Source organism: Engystomops pustulosus, chromosome 11 (assembly GCF_040894005.1).
Source record: "Engystomops pustulosus chromosome 11, aEngPut4.maternal, whole genome shotgun sequence".
NCBI classification, from domain to species: domain Eukaryota; kingdom Metazoa; phylum Chordata; class Amphibia; order Anura; family Leptodactylidae; genus Engystomops; species Engystomops pustulosus.
The window spans coordinates 6009092-6031512 of NC_092421.1; the positions used below are offsets into that span (position 1 = coordinate 6009092).

The 22421-nt window shown below is 42.0% G+C and overlaps 1 protein-coding gene across 2 annotated transcripts in view; it reads right to left on the bottom strand.

Moving 5' to 3' along the window:
- LRMDA (leucine rich melanocyte differentiation associated) overlaps positions 1-21886 on the bottom strand; it is a 559529-nt gene extending 537643 nt beyond the window's left edge. For both annotated transcript variants that reach the window (XM_072129322.1, XM_072129323.1), the window contains exons 1-2: positions 21734-21886; positions 15587-15687 (exon numbers count right to left, since the gene is read on the bottom strand). In XM_072129322.1, coding sequence (XP_071985423.1) covers positions 15587-15687; positions 21734-21775 — 143 coding nt within the window. In that variant the 5' untranslated portion in view covers positions 21776-21886. The remainder of the gene's footprint in view (positions 1-15586; positions 15688-21733) is intronic.
- Positions 21887-22421: the final 535 nt, after the last annotated feature.

Here is a 22421-nt window from a genome sequence, read left to right on the forward strand (position 1 = left end):
TTCAAGGGAGGACCCTACAAAAAATAAAAAATTTGCCAAATTTAAAGGCCAATAACTTCGGAGTATGGACCTATGCAAGGTGTAAATTTTTGCGGCATGTGCTGGTGTTTTAATTTTATCAATTTGGGACATATATGACCATTTGATCATTATTTATTAAAATATTTATGGATGGAAAAAGTGGTGACATTTTGGCGCTATTTTCCATTACAGGCTATTAGAGATCAGTATTCGGAAGGCCTACATGTCTCTATGAGACTGCAGGCTGCCATGGCCGCCGATGATGCCATGGAGAGAGGGAGGGGGTGCCAATCTCCCATCCAAGATTGCCACGCCCACCGGCAGCACTGTTAGGTGCCCTAGTCGGGTTTGACCGAAGCACTTACAGGTTAACTACCGTGAGTGGTGTCAGCACAGATCGTGGCAGTTAGAGGCAGGTGTCAGCTGTGTTATACTTTTTAAGACACAGCCTTTTTTTACATTTTGGAATTTATATTTTTCGCTTCCCACCTTTCTGTATACAAAGCTGCTGGAAGGCTTGTTTTCTGCATAACAAATTGCACTTCATAGTGACCATATTTAATATTCCATGCCATGTACTGGGAAGCTGGAAACCAAACATGAAGCACCAATGAGACTTAGCTAAGTAGTCTTCCGGAACATTATCTAAACATACGTTTAGCCATGGTTTTCAAGCCCTGATAGGTGGAAAGATGATAGAGGAGGCCAGAGAGAACATAAGGACAACAGATAAAAAAAATACCATCAGGAGGACGTTAGGCAGACCACCACCTAGAGTCTTTACAACCAAAGGATGACTTGGTAAGCATGTGCTGCTTGAGAACTTCCTTCTCAAAAGGAGTTGTATACCGTATATACTCGAGTATAAGTTGCATGTGGATTATCATAACCTTACATTTATCCACATTAAACCTCCAAAATAGAAACAATGGGGGATATTTATCATACAACGGCACTGGTGCAATGGCGTATGATAGGCCCGCTGCTGCATTTTATCCTGTGCACAGATGCGGGGACAGTAACGCCCAGTGCTGCCCCACTCTCTGACGGCTGCCCAGACGAGAATAACCCCTTTAACAAATTTTAGCCTATCATTAAACTTAAGTGTAGGTAAAAAGCAGGATATACTGGTAATGTTTTTTTTTTTGTTTGTTTGTTTTTTTTAATTTAGAAAATTATAACTTTTCAATTAAAATTGAAAATTTTGATTTGCATATCATTAGGTTTGTGTATAACAAACACAATGTAAATATTATGCTGCTAGAGAAGAATTTTTCTCTATAACTGGCCTTCATATTCACAAAAAAAAAACCAGATGAGTTTTTTTTCTCTCTCTTCTTCGCCACTGCTGACACATGGAACTCAAAAGAATGTAATGAATTAAAACAGACAGATGAGTAAGCTCGGCGTAGCAGAGTAATACTATAATGTGCTTTAGATATGAATATCAACTGACACCAGTGACAGGCCGTACAAGGTTTTATTTCATTTTGCACTGTATCCAGGCTTCATACTTTATCTTCTTTGTTCTCTTTTCATCAAGCTCCCGGCATCTCATCCTGACAGCCCAAGACATTTAAGGCACTTTCGTTTCCAATGGAAGTTATCGTTGCTTGATTTGTCATTAAAATGCAAAACGACTGCCAGCCCAGGTAAATGTAGGTATGCTTAAAAGGTTACATCCACAAATACAAAAGGAGAAAATTTGTTTATGGTTTGGGTTCCATGCAATTTTTCAGAGATTGGGGATTCTTTTTATACTAGAAGCCCTGTAAAATGAGGCTTTAACATATAGAGGGTCCATGAGAAAATCCTTTACACAGGGTGGATTTCCCGACAAAAACACACATTGATAAAAGACAGGCAACTTGTTTCATTCGGGCGGCATGGTGGCTTAGTGAGTAGCACTTCTGCCTTGCAGCACTGGAGTCCTGGGTTCGAATCCCACCCAGGTCAACATCTGCAAAGAGTTTGTATGTTCTCTCCGTGTTTGCGTGGGTATCCTCCGGGTACTCCGGTTTCCTCCCACACTCCAAAAACATACTGTTAGGCTGTTTAGATTGTGAGCCCCGTTGGGGACAGGGACCGATTTAACATGCTTTGTGCAGCGCTGCGTAATCTGTGTGCGCTATATAAAGAATTATTATTATTATTATTATCTTCTATGTACAGGAGACATACACTGAATGTAAGAGGGCAAAGGGTCATTAAAGGAGACATCTGAAAAGAGTTTGTATGTTCACTCCGTGTTTGTGTGGGTTTCCTCCGGTTTCCTCCCACACTCCAAAACACACAGGTAGGTTGATTAGATTGTGAGCCCCATGGGGACAGGGACCGATTTGGCAAACTCTGTGCAGCGCTGCGTAATCTGTTGGCACCTAATTTTAACACAAATAATTGAGAAAACCTATTGACTCAAGTATAAGCCTAGGGTGGAAAATGCATTGGTCACAGCCTCCCCAGTATATTGCCAGCAAACACATGCCCCCCCAGGACATAGCCAGCAGCCCCCAGTTTGCAGCCAGTCTCTGTCTCCTAGTATATAGCCCGCACCTGCCCCATAGTATATAGTCAGCCCGCACCCCCTAGTATATAGCCAGCCCCCTGCCCCCAAGTATATAGCCAGCAACCCCCTTGCATAAAGCCAGTGCCTGCCACCTTGCATATAGCCAACAGCCCTCTTGTATATAGCCAGTGCCTGCCCCCTTGTATATAGCCAGTGCCTGCCCCACAGTATATAGCCAGTGCCTGCCCCCTTGTATATAGCCAGTGCCTGCCCCACAGTATATAGCCAGTGCCTGCCCCACAGTATATAGCCAGCAGCCCCCTGCCGAGCCTAAAAAAAACAAAGAACTCTGGGGGCCTTGTGCTGTGGCTACCTTTCTACTTGGGGGCATGTGCTGGAGCTACCTGTCTATTTGGGTACATGTGTTTTGCTAAATGTGTACTGAGGGGCATTTGCTGCGGCTACCGATCTACTGGGGACCATGTACTGTGGCTACCTATTTACTGGGGACCATGTACTGTGGCTACCTATCTACTGGGGGCATGTGCTGTGACTACCTATCTACTGGGGGGCATGTGCTGTGACTACCTATCTACTGGGGGGCATGTGCTGTGGCTACCTATCTAACAGGGGGGGATGTTCTGGGGCTACCTATTTACTAGAAGGGAAGTGCTGTGGCTACCTATCTACTGGGGGGCATGTTCTGTGGCTAACTATTTAATGGGAACCATGTACTGGGGCTACCTATTCACTAGAGGGGAAGTGCTGTGGCTACCTATCTACTGGGGGGCATGTGCATACTGTATGGCTCTCACAGAACTACATTTTAAAATATGTGGTGTTCATGGCTCTCTCAGCCAAAAAGGTTCCCGACCCCTGCTTTAAAATGTCGATCAACCTGCAGTATTTTTACAGTTGCAGTAAATGTACTAAAGTATACAGAGCTGTTTAGTATGGTCTATAGCAGCCCATGTGGTGCTGTTTAATTGAGAAAACTGTGATAGGTGGAGTATCCTAAATGCAGCTACAATAGTGTTACACAACTGCCGAACTTGCCATAAGTGAATCCTCTCTGGCTAGCTTGTATAATTTGCCACATTTAGTGCACCATAACAATTTTATACATTCTAATCCACATTTGGTTTCTAGTCCACACTAATGCTAAACAAGTCTTACATATGATATATGTAGATCATCATAAGCCAATATGGCGGTACTACAGTGCAGCCCTCAACGAAATGAAAGGAAACATTGAAGAAGATGTGGCACTTGTTTGGATTCAACAGCCGCTTATCGGAGGGGAAGCTTAACGTGCCATCTTACTAACCTGTCATCCTAAAGCAGTGATGGCGAACCTATGGCACGGGTGCCGGAGGCGGCACTCGGAGTCCTTTATGTGGGCACCCGGGCCATCGCCCCAGCACATCAGACAAGACTCAAAGAATCTTCCTGAAGTTCCAAGCAACTTAAAAGATGCTGCTGTCAGTCATATTTTGATACTTGCTTCGCTACTTGCGACTGTAGGAAGAGGGAGCATTATCTTTTGAGGACCTTCTGCTGGCCCCATGATTCTCTGTGTACAGAGGGACGCTGGAAAGAAGTGATGTAAATTTTCCATCTTTCTAGTGTGTTCTCAGGAGGCCAATATGATTGAAAGTTGTTGAACAGGGAGCAATAAATTACTGCTTTAATTTTTGGTTGGCACCTCGCAATAAATAAGGGGGCTTTGGGTTGCAATTTGGGCACTCGGCCGCTAAAAGGTTCGCCATCACTGTCCTAAAGCCAGGCCACCAAACTCCCAGATAACTCCTTCATAATGAAAAAAAAATGCAAATCAAGCTTTTACAGGTCGCAAACATTAATAAAAAAAAAATTAAATGTTAATGTAAAGAAAAAAAAAAAGGTATAAAAAATATGATTTTAATTATTGGAATATCAGGCGGATACATGTCTAACAAATGACTGTGAAATGGAAGAGTGAAAAAGTGAAAAAAAATAATAATAAAGCTCCTAATTCTATGCAACAGGAAACAAAGCTGTTATAAAGATAAATCAATTAGCTCGCTAATTTCTCCCTTCTCATTTATTTAGCTGTACACTGTATTTGTAGTAATTGACTGCAATTATGTTAATTACTAACTCTAGTGTAATTACTATATTTATTGTAATTGATCACGCAATGTACCCACAGCAAAGCTGGCATTTTGTCGGGCATCAAAGGAACAGGCTGTTGGAGAGACTGTTCTCCAAACTAAATACAGGGAGGGGGGGGGGGGATATGCTATTAGCAATTGAAAAGGGTAAGTTGGATTTTACGCCCTGTTAGCTTGAAAGCACCAGTTCATTAAGGATATTAATTTCCTGATAACTACACATTGAAGCATGACATACCAGCGCTGTATCTATAGGACTTACGGATTATAAATGCCTGACAGCTTCAACAGCTAAAGTGAAATCAATTAAAAACCACAGCATTTACAATCCAAGAAGACATAACTGCTGCAACCAGAACTACCCAAGACTACAATTTTCACACGACGCAAAAAAAAAAAAAAAAAAGAAAAAGAAAAAAGGCCATTCAGACACCTTCAAAATCTGACAGGTCAAGAAAGAAGTTTGAAACAAAACCAACTTATAACCATCATCTCTCCTTTTTTGCTTGTCAGATCGGCGTTACCGCGCCGGTGCAGTCACGGCTCCAGCCTGCCAGCTGCCACAAGGTGATTTTTCATGTCTTGTCAAAAAAAAAAAAAAATCTTTTATTCTATTTGCTCTGCATTAACATGTCAGGTTTATTGATCAAGCTTCCCTTCTGCTTCCACAGCAGGGCACGGTGCTCTTATGCCTAAGGGGGCTTTGATGTCCTCGTGGCATTCCAGGCCAAATAATGCACATACTAAATGGATTTAATGCAGAAAATGTGTTTCAGTGTGACAGCTACATTAATAACAGCCATCACGTGCTGATAAATATGCATTCCTACCAAGAGATAACTACACTCGCCTTATTTTGCCTTATTTTCCACACTCCTTTACTTACCAACAATTACACTATCACTTTCTAAAGCAATCCCATACTTAATCTTTAAGTGACAAACCAAGAGAGCAAGTGCCAGCGAATAGTTCTGTTCTCCGACTACATAAACAGCTTCAACAAATTGCAATGATAGTAAAATATTTTGGTGCATATCAATGGAAAAGTTTGAAACAACTATAACCATGTTCAAGCGCCCGTGTAAAACCTTATTTTGGGGTTTGCTATCTTGTCCTTTGTGGATAGGAAACACTCAGCTTTCTGCAACCACTGAAGTCAATTTCTTACTTTTTATAAGTTGTGGTTCTGTGGACATGAACGTATAGGGATGAGGCAGCATAGGATGAGCTTCAGCTTTCCAGGGAGCAAGAAGCCGCCATGAAGATTCCTGATGAAGCATCTGATGTAGCAGAACCATGCACCAAGGCTCTGCTCACTTCAATATTTCTTCATTTTTTTGGGCATTTGCACTGGAAGCAGCTCACAGAGTTACCCTAAACAATCTATAAAGCCCAAGTATAGAAAAGCCTAGTTGAAATAGCAAATTTAACAAATTGTCAGTAATATTACATGGTAGCCTTTTAGAGGAATGGCCATCCGTTACAATATCCCAATAGCAGCTTGAGACTGTAACAATCACAGCCACTGACAATCACAGCCAGAGTAAAACCCACCCTCTTTATTATGTCCCCAATAATTCCATCTTCATGAGGCAACCCCATTATAGGGAACCTGTCATTAGAAATTGACCTAATAAACCACTAGCAGGATGTCGTCAAGCAGCTGAGCGGCTTCTAGATGATGTTTCTTTCATGTCCTGGTGCGGTTGCATGATCCAGATAATCAACTTTGAAGTGAGATGTAAATTGGTTTTATGAAGTCAAGAAGGCGGAGAGTTTAACACTGAAGTCAAGCTTCCCCTGCCTCAGTACACCCCTTTACTATAATTGATTGTCCTGTGTCCAGGGACTTTAACCCCTTAACGCTGAAGCCACTTTTCACCTTCCTGACACGGACCATTTTTTAAAATCTGACATGTGTCTATTTAAGTGGTTATAACTTTGGAACGCTTTAACATATCCAGTTGATTTTGAGATTGTTTTTTCGTGACACATTGTACTTCATGCTGGTTGAGAAATTTAATAAATATATTTAGTATTTATTTATGAAATAAATGGAAATTTGGCAAAAATTTTGAAAAAAACAATGTTTTCCAAATTCAAAATTTTCTACTTTTTGGAAAGTTGGTCATATCACTAAAATAACTTGATAACTAACATTTTCCATATGTCTGCTTTAACTTGGCATCATTTTTCAAACATCTTTTCCTTTATTTTGGATGTTAGGAGGCTTATAACTTTAGGTGCAATTTTTCAGATTTTCACGAAAATCATCAAAACCTACTTTTGGAGGGTCAATTTAGTTAGAAGTGACTTTATAAGGCCTACATGACAGAAACCCCCCACAAATGACACCATTTTAGAAACTACACTCCTCAAAATATTCAAAACAACCTTTGGGAATTTTGTTAACCCTTTGAGCGTTTCATGAGCGTGAAAGATAAATGAAAGTGAAATTAGAGAAATGTAATTTTATCTTACTATAGATTCATTGAACACTAAAATTTGCACCTTCACAATGGGTTAAAAAGGAAAATGCATTTTACAATGTTGAGGGCAATTCCTCTTGAGTATGCCAATACCCATTTTGTCACTGTACCCTGCTGTACGGGCACAGGGGGGCACTTGGAATGGAAAGAGTGTTGTTTCGTTTTTGCAGGGTAAATATGGCTGAAAAAGTTTACATGTGTCAGGATGCATTTGGAGAGCCATAGTGGTACCAAAACAGAGGAAAGCCCCAACATGAGACACCAATTTGGAAAGTACACCCCTTGGAGAGTTTAGCAACGTGTAATTTGTGTATTTTCCCCAACAGGTGTTTGATTCAATTAGGCCCCAAATGGGAAAAAAGGTGAAAATTTTCTCAAAAAAGTCACTTTTACCCCAAATTTTTGTAAGCCACAAGGGATAAAAGATGAAACAACCCCATAAATGTGTAAAACTATTTCTCCTAAGCACAGAACTGCACCACTTTTGCATATAAAGTGTTGTATGGGTACATAGTAGGGCTCAGAAGGGAAAGAGGGGCTTTGGCCTTTTAGAAGCCAGATTTGTCAATCATCCTTTACATGTATCAGGATGCATTTGGAGAGCCCTAGTGGTACCAAAACAGAGGGGAACCCCAACAAGTGTCACCATTTTGGAAAGTTCACCCTTTGGAGAATTCAGAAAGGTGTAATATGTGTATTTACCCCTACAGGTGTTTGCTTCAATTAGGTCCCTAAAAGGAAAAAGGTGAACATTTTCCCAAAAAAGTCACTTTTACGGCTAATTTTTGTATCCCATAAGGCATTAAAGATGAAACAACCCCAAAAAATGTGTACTAGCATTTCTCCCGAGTATAAAATTGCCCCACACATGCAAATAAAATGTTGTATGGGTACGCAGTGAAGCTCAGAAGGGAAAGAGGGGCGTTGGCCTTTTAGAAGCCAAATTTGACAGACATCCTTTACATATGTCAGGATGCATTTAGAGAGCCGTAGTGGTACCAAAACAGAGGGGAACCCCAACAAGTTTCACCATTTTGGAAAGCACACCCCTTAGAGAATTTATCAAGGTGTAATATGTGTATTTGTCCGTAAAGGTGTTTGATTTAATTAGGACTGAAATAGATAAAAGGTGAACATTTTCTTATAAAGGTCATTTTACTCCTAATTTTATATAGCCACAAGGGATAAAAAAATGTAATAACCCCTCAAAATGTGTGAACCTATTTCTCTCGAGTGTAGAAGTACCCCACATCTGTATATAAAATGTTGTATGGGCGCACAGTAAAAGGAAAGGGGAATGTTTGCCTTTTAGAAGCCAAATTTGACAGAAATGTTTGACATGCATTTGGAGAACCCTAGTGGTATAAAACAGATAAGAATCCGAAAAGTGACCCTAATTTTTGAACGCACACCCCTTAGAGAATTTTGCAATGTGTAATATATGTATTTGCCCCTACAGGTGAATGATCCAATTAGGCCCTAAACATTAAAAAGGTGAAAATTTTCCTATAAATGTCACTTTACCGCTGATTTTTGTAAGCCACAAGGGATAATATATTAAATAACCCCAAAAAAGGTGTAAAACTATTTCTCCCGAGTGTAGAAGTACCCCACATGTGCATATAAAATGCTTTATGGGCGCACAGTAGAGGAAAAGAGGGATGTTTGTCTTTTAGAGGCCAAATTTGTAAGAAATCCTTCACATGTGTCAGGATACATTTGGAGAGCCGTAGTGGTACCAAAACAGAGGAAAACCCGAAAAGTGACCCTAATTGTTGAATGTACACCCCTTGGGGAATATAGCAAGGTGTAATATGTGGTGTAGTGTAATACACGTGGTGAAATGAGCATTTTGAACATACAGGTGGTTTCCAAATATGATGTGCAACGGAGTCCAAGATGGAAATTGCAAGTATTTCTGGAAAGTTCAGTGCCCGTTATGTGGCGCCCCTTATGAAATAATGGAGGGGTATAGGGAGCAACGGGACATAACAGTTGTTACAATTATTCATTTTACCGAAATTAATTCACAATAGGTTGGGCGTGAATTGTGAATGTGTTGCGTATAAGGAGGTAGATGATACCAAGGGACCAATTAAACTTTTGTCACTCTGGAGTTGTCGCAGGTCTCTTAGTACATAGTGTCCATCCTAACTTCTCTTTTGGAACAGACTCTTTATTGAGTCCTACCATTAGAAGCAGCAGAATTCACCGGGAAAATGCTGTCCTGGCAAAACACAGGAACATCTAAACCAGAGGTACTGGGGCCCCGTCCTTCTTGTCCCAATATTAGTTTCCTAATATCTTCCTCTTGAAAACAGAGAAATGATACGGCAGGAAGTGCACATTGGAACAGCTCGTAAGAGTTGTACAGCGTAATCTGTACAATGTACACGGCCAGCGCTTTTGTACCATATCTTCGTTTTAGTAGGGAAATTATCACCAAGTGTTGCTCTTATTCACCCTAGCGATGCCCATTGTGACGAATATTGCTGCTTTTGGCTGGACCATATCGACCAGCAAATAGCGGCAAACATGGACAGAGGGGGGCAACAAAACCCCTCTGGACCGCAAGGCAAAATTGGTGGATGTCAGGAACAGCCGCCACCCTGCCCCGATCACCGTGTCTATAGACATGGTGACCGATATTACTGACGTCATAAGTAAATTCGCTGCTATCGGCTCGTCTGAATTGATGAGCCAGTAGCAGCGATAATAAACTGGGGGTGTGTGGGGGGGACGTAACCCTTCTGGTCCATGGGGCAGGATGGATGGCTGTCAGGAACAGCCGCCGTCTTACGCCGATCAGTGAACAGCCACCATCTTACCCTGACCGGTGTTGGAAAGTCACTACCCGCCGCACCGTTCTATAACAACGTGCGTTGGGAATAGGCTATACAATCTTTATTTATTTTTTAAGCAATTTAGACAAATAAGGGCTTATTTTTTGCGAGACGAGATGCACTGTAAAAAAAACCTTAATTTTAGTGGGTTTTTAGCTTATTGAAGCAATTTTATTAACTTTTTTCGTGTGGAGGAAAATAAAATCATCAATTCTTGTTTTGGATTTTTAGCATTTTTTTGGGGGGTTGTTCACTGTAGCATAACAATAATATATTATCTTTATTCTACGGATCACTACGATTACGGTGATACCTCATTTATATAGTTTTATTTATATTTGTCCAATTTTATTGAAGGAAAACTAGAATAGAAAAAAATGCATTTGTTTTAGTATTGCCATTTTTATAGCAGCATAATTATAGTATTTTTTGGTTTACGGAGCTGGTTGTAAGCTTATTTTTTGCGTGACAAGTTGCTCTTTTTAACGGTATCATTTTGGTGCTTGTAACTTTTTCGGATCACTTTTTAGAACATTTTTTGTAAAGCAATTTGATAAAAAGTTTTAATTTTTGGCAAGTTTTTTTTTTTTTTTTTTTTACCACGTTCACCGAGCGGGTCCAATTATGATTAGGATTTATTGTACAGATTGTTACGGACGCGGCGATACCAAATAAGTGGGGTTTTTTCGTGATTTAGTGTTTTTTATACTTTATTACTTGTGTAAAGGGAAATGTGGTGTTTGGGGGGACTTTCACTTTCTTTTATTATTTATTTTTACTGTAAAAAACCTTTATTTATTTTTCCTTTTTTTACTGTTACTGACATCTAAGCTTGAACAAGTGATCTTCTGATCACTTGTTCAAGCTTTTTTACAGGTTACACAGTGCAATACAGATGTATTGCACTGTGTAATGTAAGACACTGAGCATGCTGCGCATGCCCAGTGTCTTACAGCCGGGTCCTGCCAGGAGGCACGGACCCGGCACTGAGAGGAGGATCGTGCAGCCCCGGGCACCGGCAGTCCCGGGGCTGCGATCGGAGGAGCGGACCCCCCCGGTAAGCGCCGCGGGGGGGTCCGATTCGCATTTAATTAACTTTAAATGCCTCTGACACGCCGCGGTCAGCGCGACCGCGGCGTGTTAGGGGTTAACACCCGCGATCGGAGAAATCTCCGATCGCGGGTGTTAGAGGCGGGTGTCAGCTATAACATATAGCCGACACCCGCAGCTTCTGGCCCCGGCTCCGTTCAGGAGCCGGGGCCAGAAGCTTGACGTAATAGTACTGCATTTTGCGGGAACGCACCTCCCGCGATGCAGTACTATTACGTCAAATGTCGGGAAGGGGTTAATGATCAGATCTACTGAAGTCCGGGGAAGGAAGTCAATCACATGGGAAGAGGCGTTCAGAGGCAGTGATAGCTTCATTTCAGTGTTTAACGCTCCTCCTCCCTGACTTTATACATCAAACTTACATCTCACTTTAAAGTTGATTTTCTAGATGATGCCACCACAACGTACCATGAAATAAACATGATCTAGAAGCTGTTCAACTGGTAGTGGTTTATTAGGTCAATTTCTGATGACAGGTTCCCTTTAACGTATCATTTTAAAATACTGTAAGAACTTTGATACTTTTATCACTAATATTCTTGGTGCAAAAAAATAACCAACAAGGTTTAATACATCATTATTTAGTGACGATATTAAAAAAAACTAGATATTGTTTTCCAACAGTAGAGTAGCAACAAAGTAACGTAGCAATAAAGTTCAAACATGAGGAAGGAGGGAAAGTAGCTAAATTGTTCCAAGACTTGAGTGCATGTAAGTTGTATGGATGCAAGAACACAGGCGGCTGGTATAGTTTGTAAAAGAGGCCAACTAAGACTTTGAAATTAAGAAAGGATGGCACACACAAAGTGATGGGTGGGCATATAACTACACCCCAGACTGACACGCAGAACAAATCTTATTTAACACTTCACTACAGTCTGCACCCTGTTCTGAAACCCTTGCTGTCACAATTAATAACATGCATTTGCTCTGATGACCAAAAGGGGGAAGGGGGACAAACACACAAAACATTGTCCTAAACTTGGTTGCCAGATTCCTTCACAGTGGGGTCAGGCTTAAATGTAAGTTTTTTTCTTAAATGATGTGCACGAGATGCATGTGACGAGTCAGCAGACCGCTTTTCCTGCATTCACCAAATTAAGTCTATGGACACCTTTCCCTTCATTTTGTCACTGCCTCCGAAAATTATGAGAAATTTTTCCTACTGCATCAGTGACAGCCGCAATGTAAAGCTCGGTAACAGACTAACTCTGCAAAGTGTGCCAAAATTCAGGAGCCAAAAATGAAAAAAAAAACTTTTTTTAATCTCACTCAACAAACTGACTAACAAAGTGGCCAATGACTTTCTCATTGAAAAGGGTTGTGACCCAAGAGCTAAAAAATGTTGGTGCAAAATAAGCAAACTAATAGTAAAAGGTAAGACTGAAAAGCCGAAAGATTAACCAAATCTAGCATTCAGCATCAGTCACTGTGAAAGAAAAACGGATTTTTGTCAAGTGTTTAGTCAAATTAAAGCACAACAAACACAAAACTTAACTCAAAAGGGCTACAAATAAAATATGCCAATTGCAACAGTCATTATGCCATTTATCTCATGAACTGTACACATTATCAAGTACACATCAAATTACTGCAACATAAAATTCCAATACAAGTGATAGATATTTAGAATCTATAGGTGTATGAATGATTGCAAAGGAAAGGAGAAGACTGACAGAACTACTGCTCGCCCATGAAGCTTTTTTGGACACTTATTCTAAACACCTGTCACCCACATGGTTCCAACCTCAGATCTGACCTTCTACACTTATATTTGCTTACCTACCAATTTTCTATATTTCCTGTAGTCTGCAAACTTCACTCCCATTCCTGACACTAAAAGTGTTTCGGTTCAGCATCCACTACAACAAAGAAGTAATCTATCCGCAACAAGTCTCCTTTTTATTGGATAACAATAATTAAAAAACACTTGGCACTCCATTTGATGATGCAAAAACACAGGATTTTACTGATGTACAAAGTATGAAATGCAAATTCATGTAACGTTTCGGACTTTACTACAGACACGGATTGCAAGGTGTGGAAGAGGATGATGATGATGATGAGCCACTGTGCGGCGAGAGGCAGTAGAAAAGGAGGCTAGTACTGCGGTGGAGAAAAGTCCTTTTTATTGGACTCTTCATTTTGTTCCGTATTTCAATGCTTGTTTTTTTTTTACATGTTTTCAATAAAATGTACTCTTGAATTAGTCTTTGTCCAACTTTGAAAACTTCAGGATATCATAGAAAAACTCCAAAGTTCCTTATCAATATCAGAAATGAGTGGCATATCCTGACACAAGCAGATGGCAACACATTACATATAGGTACCGGTACTGTAACAGAATAAAATGAACACTAGGACCTTCTTATGTGTAGACCTGCGACATGGAGGGGGCTGTATTTCACAAGATAAGATCATGCCGTTCGTTTTCCCACCTATTATGCTCCTCTCATTATCTCTTCCTGAAAAAATAACTTTTACTCTGAAATCCATCTCGATGGACAGAAGCTCTGAGACCGTGACTATAACGGCATTTAGAGGAGCTCATCACAAACACAGATATCAGTATTAGTACATATTAATTTTCTTATTAACAGTGAAAAATAATGGCAACATTTTTTTTCAAAAACAAGTTTGCATTTAAATACAAGAAAAGACGCAAAATGAAACACAAAAGGGTCTGAAAATATATTAATTTGCATCGGTTTTATAAATACAATACATATCTCACCTCTCACTACACACCTAATAACATATTCTGATAGTAAAAGCGCGCAGACTTGACTTCAACCATTTCAGCCAATTTTACATGATGTGGCACAAGTTCATTTATCAAATTTGTTTAAATTTGGAAACTTTTAATGACGTGTCCAGAAATAACCTGTTAGTATTAAAATGGGGATAGATGTGCCCCATTAGATGGCCCTCCACCAACACATAGATTTATGACAAAATGAGAGGAGTACCTCAATAAAACGATCTCTCCAGAGACTTGGCAAATCGTATGGAGCAGAACGGCCAAGTCATCCATTTGTACATCTATAAAAAGTCCCCTGATGCACTGGCACCATACCCCGGCATTGTTACACAGGTGGAACCCAATGGTCCCGGATACTTGTTGCCGGTGCCACGCTGCGGTGGGCACGCTGTACCATGTCTTCTGGACTTGTCCACTTATAATTCCTTTTTTGGCAGAGAGTGGAAACCCCCACTGGGGAGCTGCTTGGTAGTGCTATTCTGTTAGACCCTATGCAGTACCTTCTCAATGTTCCCCCACACAATTTGAGAGAGCATTTATCCAGGTTCTTCCTAATTATTTGTACGGCTTCCAAATGCTTAATAGCAAGGGCATGGAAGCAGAGTGCGCCTCCTGCAAAGTCAGAACTATTCGCCCATGAAAGAGATGTGCTCACTAGAAAACTAACGGCTTCCCTTAACAATACAGTTGACGCCTACCAGAAAGTATGGGAACTCCCTGGGCTTGACTGGTACAGCACAGTAGAGTCGCTAGCACTGCAGATCTGGTTCCCCCTCCCCAGGTCCTATCTTTCCCAATGTGTGTAGTTTGTCTTGTCTAGTCTATTATATTGGTTACTCATGACTTGAAGTGGCTATTGTAGCATTATTCCAACTGAGGAACTACTGGAGATCTACTGCATAATATCAAAGCTTTATTTAGTTTAACTAAAAAAAGTTGCACATTTACAGTACATTGCATTGTAATGATGTCCTTCACTCTGAATTCTTTCATTTGAATATTGACTTAGCTGTTGTTTAACATTTTATACACCATAAATGTAGATTAATGTACAAATAAAGAAGCATTGCATGCATTACCCGTTGTACTATATTGTGTTTGGAAAAAAAAAAAATTTGGAATGGTACATTCAGAAAGCACAGATCTAAGATGATGTTTGTATACCATACAGTGCAAGGTTCTTGAGATTCACAAAGCCCATGGAAAACTAAACAATTAGCCTACATAAAATCATTGATTGAAGGCTTACCATAATTCTTACATTACATTGAATGCTGGTGTCAGGGTCAGCTATTAATTATTAGTTGAGTATATGAGCATATAGCATTGAGCCTAATGACCAGTGCTGACTAGTCGGGCTTGTAGGAACTGTACAGTACATAATTGTCAGTGGTCCTGTTTGCTTGACGGTAGCCACCAGCTGTCTATCAGTAACCAGTGTGTTATGCTATATAGTACTGCTAATTTATCGATATATTATATTATAAGATATATTATAGTAAGTATATTATGGCACGTACAGACAAGTCCACTGCTGTATAGCTCGCTGACACTGGTACCATTAGTGGGTTTATACAGAACAGTTGATGGATGCCTGCGGTGCACCCACCAAAAAAACGCCACTTACACAAGGAACAGATTAAAATCAACCACACATCAGAAAACGTATAATGTACTAAATATACGATGCAGCTTCCACTTACCTTAACAAGTTAAAACTCAGATCTAATCTCTTTGCTTGGTGTCCATATTTTTCCGCGAAAAATGATGGAATCGTAGTGCAGTCTTTTCCAATGTACGATACCTAAAAATACAATAGAACGTCTTGAAAATTATGACTTAAATTTTCGATTAAACAGGTAGATTTGGATTCACTGGATGATCACTTATCGTTAGCATGGGTCTTTGTTGGCGAACCTTTTAGAAATGGCAAAACAAAACCCACTTATGGCAAAGTGCAAACACAACAATTTAAAGGAAACCTTCCATCAGATTTACATATGATAGACCCCATACACTGCCATGCAGAGCTCTTCATCTCTCCGAACCGTCCTCGTATCCTTGGATCTCTATGGTTTCTTTTTTAAAATTAACCTTTTAAAAATATTCAAACAAGCCCGAGGGGCTCTGGGGGGTCAACCAAGTAACATTTTGGCTCCACCGTATCTAAATTATGCATGCCCCCCCCCCCCCCACACACACACACACACTCTGCTCGATGCCCGCCATGACATAGGCCGGCGACAGGAGGGCACGAAGCAGTGTGGGGGGGTGTAATCTAGACACTGTGCAGCCAACAAGGGCTCGGATCACGCCCCTCAGGCTAATTTGATTATAATTAAAATCTTATTTTTCGAAAAACACAGGGACCCAAAGCTATAAGAAGGGTCAATAAATCTGATTTCGTTTAAACTGTAACTTATTGCTCCCTGATCTGCTATCAGCTTCCAGCAGAATATTTGACTTTATGATACCAATAGCATTAAAAAAGATGGAGGCGCTGGCATGGGTGATCAAAATCAGATGAGTGGCGGATCTGACGCCCATGTACCCCATGGTGATCTAGGTCAGTAGTTGTGGCACTCCGTGGGTCACACGGGTCTAAAAGACTACATCCAATTATCACATGGCCCGGAAACTATACACTACACAACGCCGACTATAAAAGAACCTAATCTTTTCTGGTCTCTCCAAACTGTTTACCAGTGGGGGTTCCAAGCGTCAGAATATAACCAATTACTTGCGCCACGCAACAGGACTTCTCGCTCCCAGTAAATTGCCTTTTGTTAAACATTTTAATGCCACCCCGGCCTATACACATGAATGATTAGCTTGGCGAAACAATTAGATACCTGATCCTGAAAGTCTCGAGGCACCAGTTCCATCACCGTACATAGGATCCGATTGCAGCCTTATGTTAAGTATAACACACAGAAACAGACTCAACCACCTATACACTCAGTCCATATTCACACAAAATCAGAACATTCACCCACTTACCGTATATACTCGAGTATAAGCCGAGTTTTTCAGCACAAAAAATCAGCTTGTACTCGAGTCAAGAAAAAAAAAAAATGATGATAAGAACGATATGGCAGTATTTTTATGATTTATGGTTGAGTTGATAATAATTTGCAATAATACTCATCAATTTTTTCAGTATCACATTGTTCATGTGGAGTGATTTTAATATGCTTTTGATATGTGATGTAACGTCATAATGTATTTGGTACCTTACCTTCGTAGTTGCGGCGATCACGTAGGCCCGGAACGAATGTGCATTTGACTGCGGTCACATGACCGGATCACGTGACGCCCACTACGAACACACACACCCCCTTGTTTTCCCTCATCACATGACACTCCATGACGGGTGACGTCAGCGGGGGGGTGTATATACGCCCACATCCGCTCACGTCTCCCATATGGCCAGACGAAGCACAAGAGTGCGCGAAACGTTCCGTTGCCGGATTCACAGCGTGTAGCACCTCCCTGCCCCACGCACCGTTTTTGAAATAAAAAGAAGAGTCTCCTATTTGGGTGAGTGCCGCTTTTTCTTTGTCTTTCTTGACTTATATGAATACTCCTTCTTTGGTTGAGCACCACCCGTGCTTTAGGAGTGCACCCTACCTGAACGCCACATTACAAGGCTGTCCGTGAACTTCCAATGTGAGTCTGGTAGTGCCGACGTTTTCTTTAGATGGTATTCACACCATCTTTTGGACTTTTTTGTTATTTCAAGAAAAAAAAATATGCTAGGTTATATGCTAGAGGGGGCTGGCAAACTATATACTGGAGGGGCTGGCAGACTATACACTACAGGGGTCTGGCAGGCTATACACTACAGGGGCTGGCGGGCTATACACTAGAGGGGGCTGGCGGGCTATACACTAGAGGGGGCTGGCTGGCTATATACTACAGGGGGCTGTCTAGCTAAATACTACAGGGGGCTGTCAGGCTATATACTGGAGGGGCTGGCAGACTATACAATACAGGGGGCTGGCAGGCTATACACTACAGGGGCTGGCAGGCTATACACTAGAGGGGGCTGGCGGGCTATATACTAGAGGGGGCTGGCTGGCTATATACTAGAGGGGGCTGGCTGGCTATATACTAGAGGGGGCTGGCAGGCTATATACTACATGGGGCGGGCAGGCTATATACTAGAGGGGGCTGGCTGGCTATATACTAGAGGGGGCTGGCAGGCTATATACTAGAGGGGGCTGGCGGGCTATATACTAGAGGGGGCTGGCAGGCTATATACTAGAGGGGGCTGGCTGGCTATATACTAGAGGGGGCTGGCGGGCTATATACTAGAGGGGGCTGGTGGGCTGGCAGGCTATATACTACAGGGGGCTGGCTGGCTATATACTACAGGGGGCTGTCTAGCTAAATACTACAGGGGGCTGTCAGGCTATATACTGGAGGGGCTGGCAGACTATACACTACAGGGGGCTGGCAGGCTATACACTACAGGGGCTGGCAGGCTATACACTATAGGGGCTGGCGGTCTATACACTAGAGGGGGCTGGCGGGCTATATACTAGAGGGGGCTGGCTGGCTATATACTAGAGGGGGCTGGCAGGCTATATACTAGAGGGGGCTGGCGGGCTATATACTAGAGGGGGCTGGCGGGCTATATACTAGAGGGGGCTGGCGGGCTATATACTAGAGGGGGCTGGTGGGCTGGCAGGCTATATACTACAGGGGGCTGGCTGGCTATATACTACAGGGGGCTGTCTAGCTAAATACTACAGGGGGCTGTCTAGCTAAATACTACAGGGGGCTGTCTAGCTAAATACTACAGGGGGCAGGCAGGCTATATACTACAGGGGGCTGTCAGGCTATATACTACAGGGGGCTGTCAGGCTATATACTACAGGGGGCTGTCAGGCTATATACTACAGGGGGCTGGCAGGCTATATACTACAGGGGGCTGGCAGGCTATATACTACAGGGGACTGTCAGGCTATATACTACAGGGGGCTGGCTGGCTATATACTACAGGGGGCTGGCAGGCTATATACCATAGGAGGCAGGCAGGCTATATACTACAGGGGGCTGGCTGGCAATATACCACAGGAGGCTGGCAGGCTATATACTACTTGGGGCTGGCAGGCTATATACTATAGGGGGCAGGCTGGCTATATACTACAGGGGGCTGGCTGTAAATATACCACAGGAGGCTGGCAGGCTATATACTACTTGGGGCTGGCAGGCTATATACTACAGGGGGCAGGCTGGCTATATACCACAGGAGGCTGGCAGGCTATATACTACAGGGGGCTGGCTGGCTATATACTACAGGGGGCTGGCTGGCAATAAACCACAGGAGGCTGGCAGGCTATATACTACTTGGGGCTGGCAGGCTATATACTACAGGGGGCTGGCAGGCTATATATCACAGGAGGCTAGCTGGATATATACTACAGAGGTCTTGCTGTATACTACACAGCGCTGCCAAGCTAAATTCTACAGGGGGCTGGCTAGATACTGGGGGGGCTGTGACCAATGCATTTCCCACCCTCGGTTTATACTCGAGTCAATAGGTTTTTCCACCGACCCAAGGAATACAGTAAACATATCATTTGGGGCGCACAGTGAAAGTTGTAAAATCTAATCCCACAAGAAAACGGCGCAAATGCATTTTTTCCCAATTTTCACTGCATATGGAATTTTTTTTCCCCGCTTCCCAGTACATGGCATGGAATATTCAATACTGTCACTATGAAGTGCAATTTAGTACGCAGAAAACAAGCTGAATTTTGAAGGTGGGTGAGTAAAAGATGTAAATGCAAAAACAAAAATTGGCCTCGGCTGGAAGGGGTTAATACATTTTTTATACGTTGCAAAATGGCAAAAAAAAATGGCGTTTCACACATTTGGGCGCTGTTTTCCGTTACTAGGTCAAACACCCGGAATAACTGTTATTATATTTTGACAGATCAGACATTTTGGGATGCAGCGATACCTAACATGTTTACGATTTTTACTGTTTATTTTTATATAACTTCTAGGGAAAGGGAGTGATTAGAACTTTTAGTTGTTAGTTTTTATTTATTTTTCCTTTTTTTTTTAACAGACCCCCTAGGGTGCTTTAACCCCTTAAGCACACAGCCTTTTTCGCTAATTTACGCTCTCCACCTTCAAAAACGTTTTCATGTTTCCGTGTACAGAGCGGTGTGAGGGCTTATTTTTTGCATAACAAATTTTACTTCTCAGTGACGTTATTTATAATTCCATGCCGTGTACTGGGAAGCTGGAAAAAATTCCAAATGTGGTGAAAAAACACATTTGCGCCACTTTCTTGTTTTCATGAGTTTCCCTGTCTGCTCCAAATGATATGTCTACTTTATTCTTTGGTTCGGTATGATCACAGTGATAACAAATTTATATAGTATCAGGAAGAAAAACGGCACTCACCGTGGTCAGGTATAGGAACACTTTATTATGAGGAAGGTAACAGGGCCGGGGTGATGCACGCCACAGAAAGGCGACGTCGCTTTTCCGTGGCGTGCATCACCCCGGCCCTGTTACCATTCTGTAGTATGGCAGTATATGATAGGATCGATCAGACAACCTCGGGTGAAAGTACCCTAGGGGGTCTGAAAAATAGTAAAAGTAAAAATAAAAAAAAGTTTAAAAAAAAATATATATAATAAAAAAAACTAAAAATTCAAATCACCCCCTTTCCCTAAAACTGATATAAATAAACAGTAAAAATCATAAACACATTCGGTATCGCCGCGTCCGAAAATGGCCAATCTATCAAAATATAACAGTTTTGCACTGCGTTTAACCCCGCGTTTAACGGAAAATAGCGCCCAAAGTCAAAAATGGCACTTTTTTGCCATTTTGAATAATACTTTTTAAAATTCAGTAAAAAGTGATCAAAAGGTCGTACAGTCCTAAAAATGATAGCAATGAAAACTACATCAAAAGTCGCAAAAAATGGCACCCTCCACCGATCCATACAGCAAAGTATGAAAAAGTTATTAGTGCTAGATTGATGGCAAAATCTAAAAAAAAAAAAATTGTACAGGAGGTTTTAATTTTTGTAAAGTTATGAAAACATTATAAAACCTATAAAAATTTAGTATCCCTGTGATCGCAAGTAGACATGTCATTTGGGGCGCAGACTGTGAAATCCGTAAAACCGAAGCCCAAAAGAAAACGGGACAAATGCGTTTTTTCACCAATTCACTGCATTTGCAATTTTTTTTCCCGCTTCCCAGTACACGGCATGGAATATTTAATACCATCACTATGAAGTGCAGTTTGTTACGCAGAAAACAAGCCCTCGCACAGCTCTGTACATGGAAAAATAAAAAAGTTATAGATGTTTGAAGGTGGGGAGTGAAAAATGGAAGTGAAAAAACTAAAAAGTGTCTTTAAGGGGTTAAAGACCCCAATGTGAGGAGATTATGGGTCAGTCAGACCCTTTGGTGTCTCTGCAGTAGTTAGAGCTCAGCCTGGGACTGGGACCAGAACCAGGAAGTATAAGGGGTCAGGGTTCTGGTGGTGACAGGAAATGAAATACTGATTGTTACTTTATTTTGAATACATAGAACTTTATTATAAAGTTAACAGACCTTATATATAACCTAGCTATAGACGGTATATATGTCTACATCCCCCCAGGACCCGCTCTGGGTGAGTCTCAGTGACACAGCAACGGGACATGTGAATGAGGAAGCGGGTGCGGGCGGACATGAAGGACCGGGCACAAAAACACCAAAGTTACTTCAGGTTTCAGCGCCAAAAAACCTCTGGAGTGAGGTAACACGTGACGTCTCTTTTCAGGTGACCCAGGCCCCTCCCCCTGTGCTGACGTCACCTCCCCCGCTCACCTGTGTGCCGGTCACTGCGGCCTCTCCCTCCGCGGACGCCATGGCTGTGTACACACGGTTCCGGGATACGCGCGCGTCTTTAACCGGCGAATGCACAGGACGGTCAGCTGACTGTGTGTGTGTGTGAGAGGGCGCCGGGTCACGTGGGACGCTTTTTTTTGTGAATGGGCCGCGTGAGGCCACGTGACGGGAGGTTGTTATAGAGCAGCGGCGCTTCTCCCAGCATAATCCGCAGATACATCGGCTCCCAATTTATTTCACTGGTACAAATTGTTCTGCAGGTGTTTTGGGATCTTTTGGCGTCTGTTTTCCCTCTTTCTATAGACCACTATAAATGATGGAAGTGTTGGGGGTCCGCTGTGTGCGCTCATTCAGGGCGCGTTCACACGTTGCGTTTTGACCTGCGTTTTGACCTGCGTTTGAAACGCATATACAACAGCTGAGGAGGGGTGATTTGCCTAATTACACTACCGTTAACATTTCCGTTTACAAAACGCATCGTAAACGCGATGTTAACGCATGTGTTAACAAAGCGCTAACGCATGCGTTAACATTGCGTTTACAAACGTTAACGGTAATGTAATTAGGCAAATTACCTCTCCTCAGCTGTTGTATATGCGTTTCAAACGCAATGAAAACGCAACCAAAACGCAACGTGTGAACGCGCCCTCAGGGTTATATGCGTTTT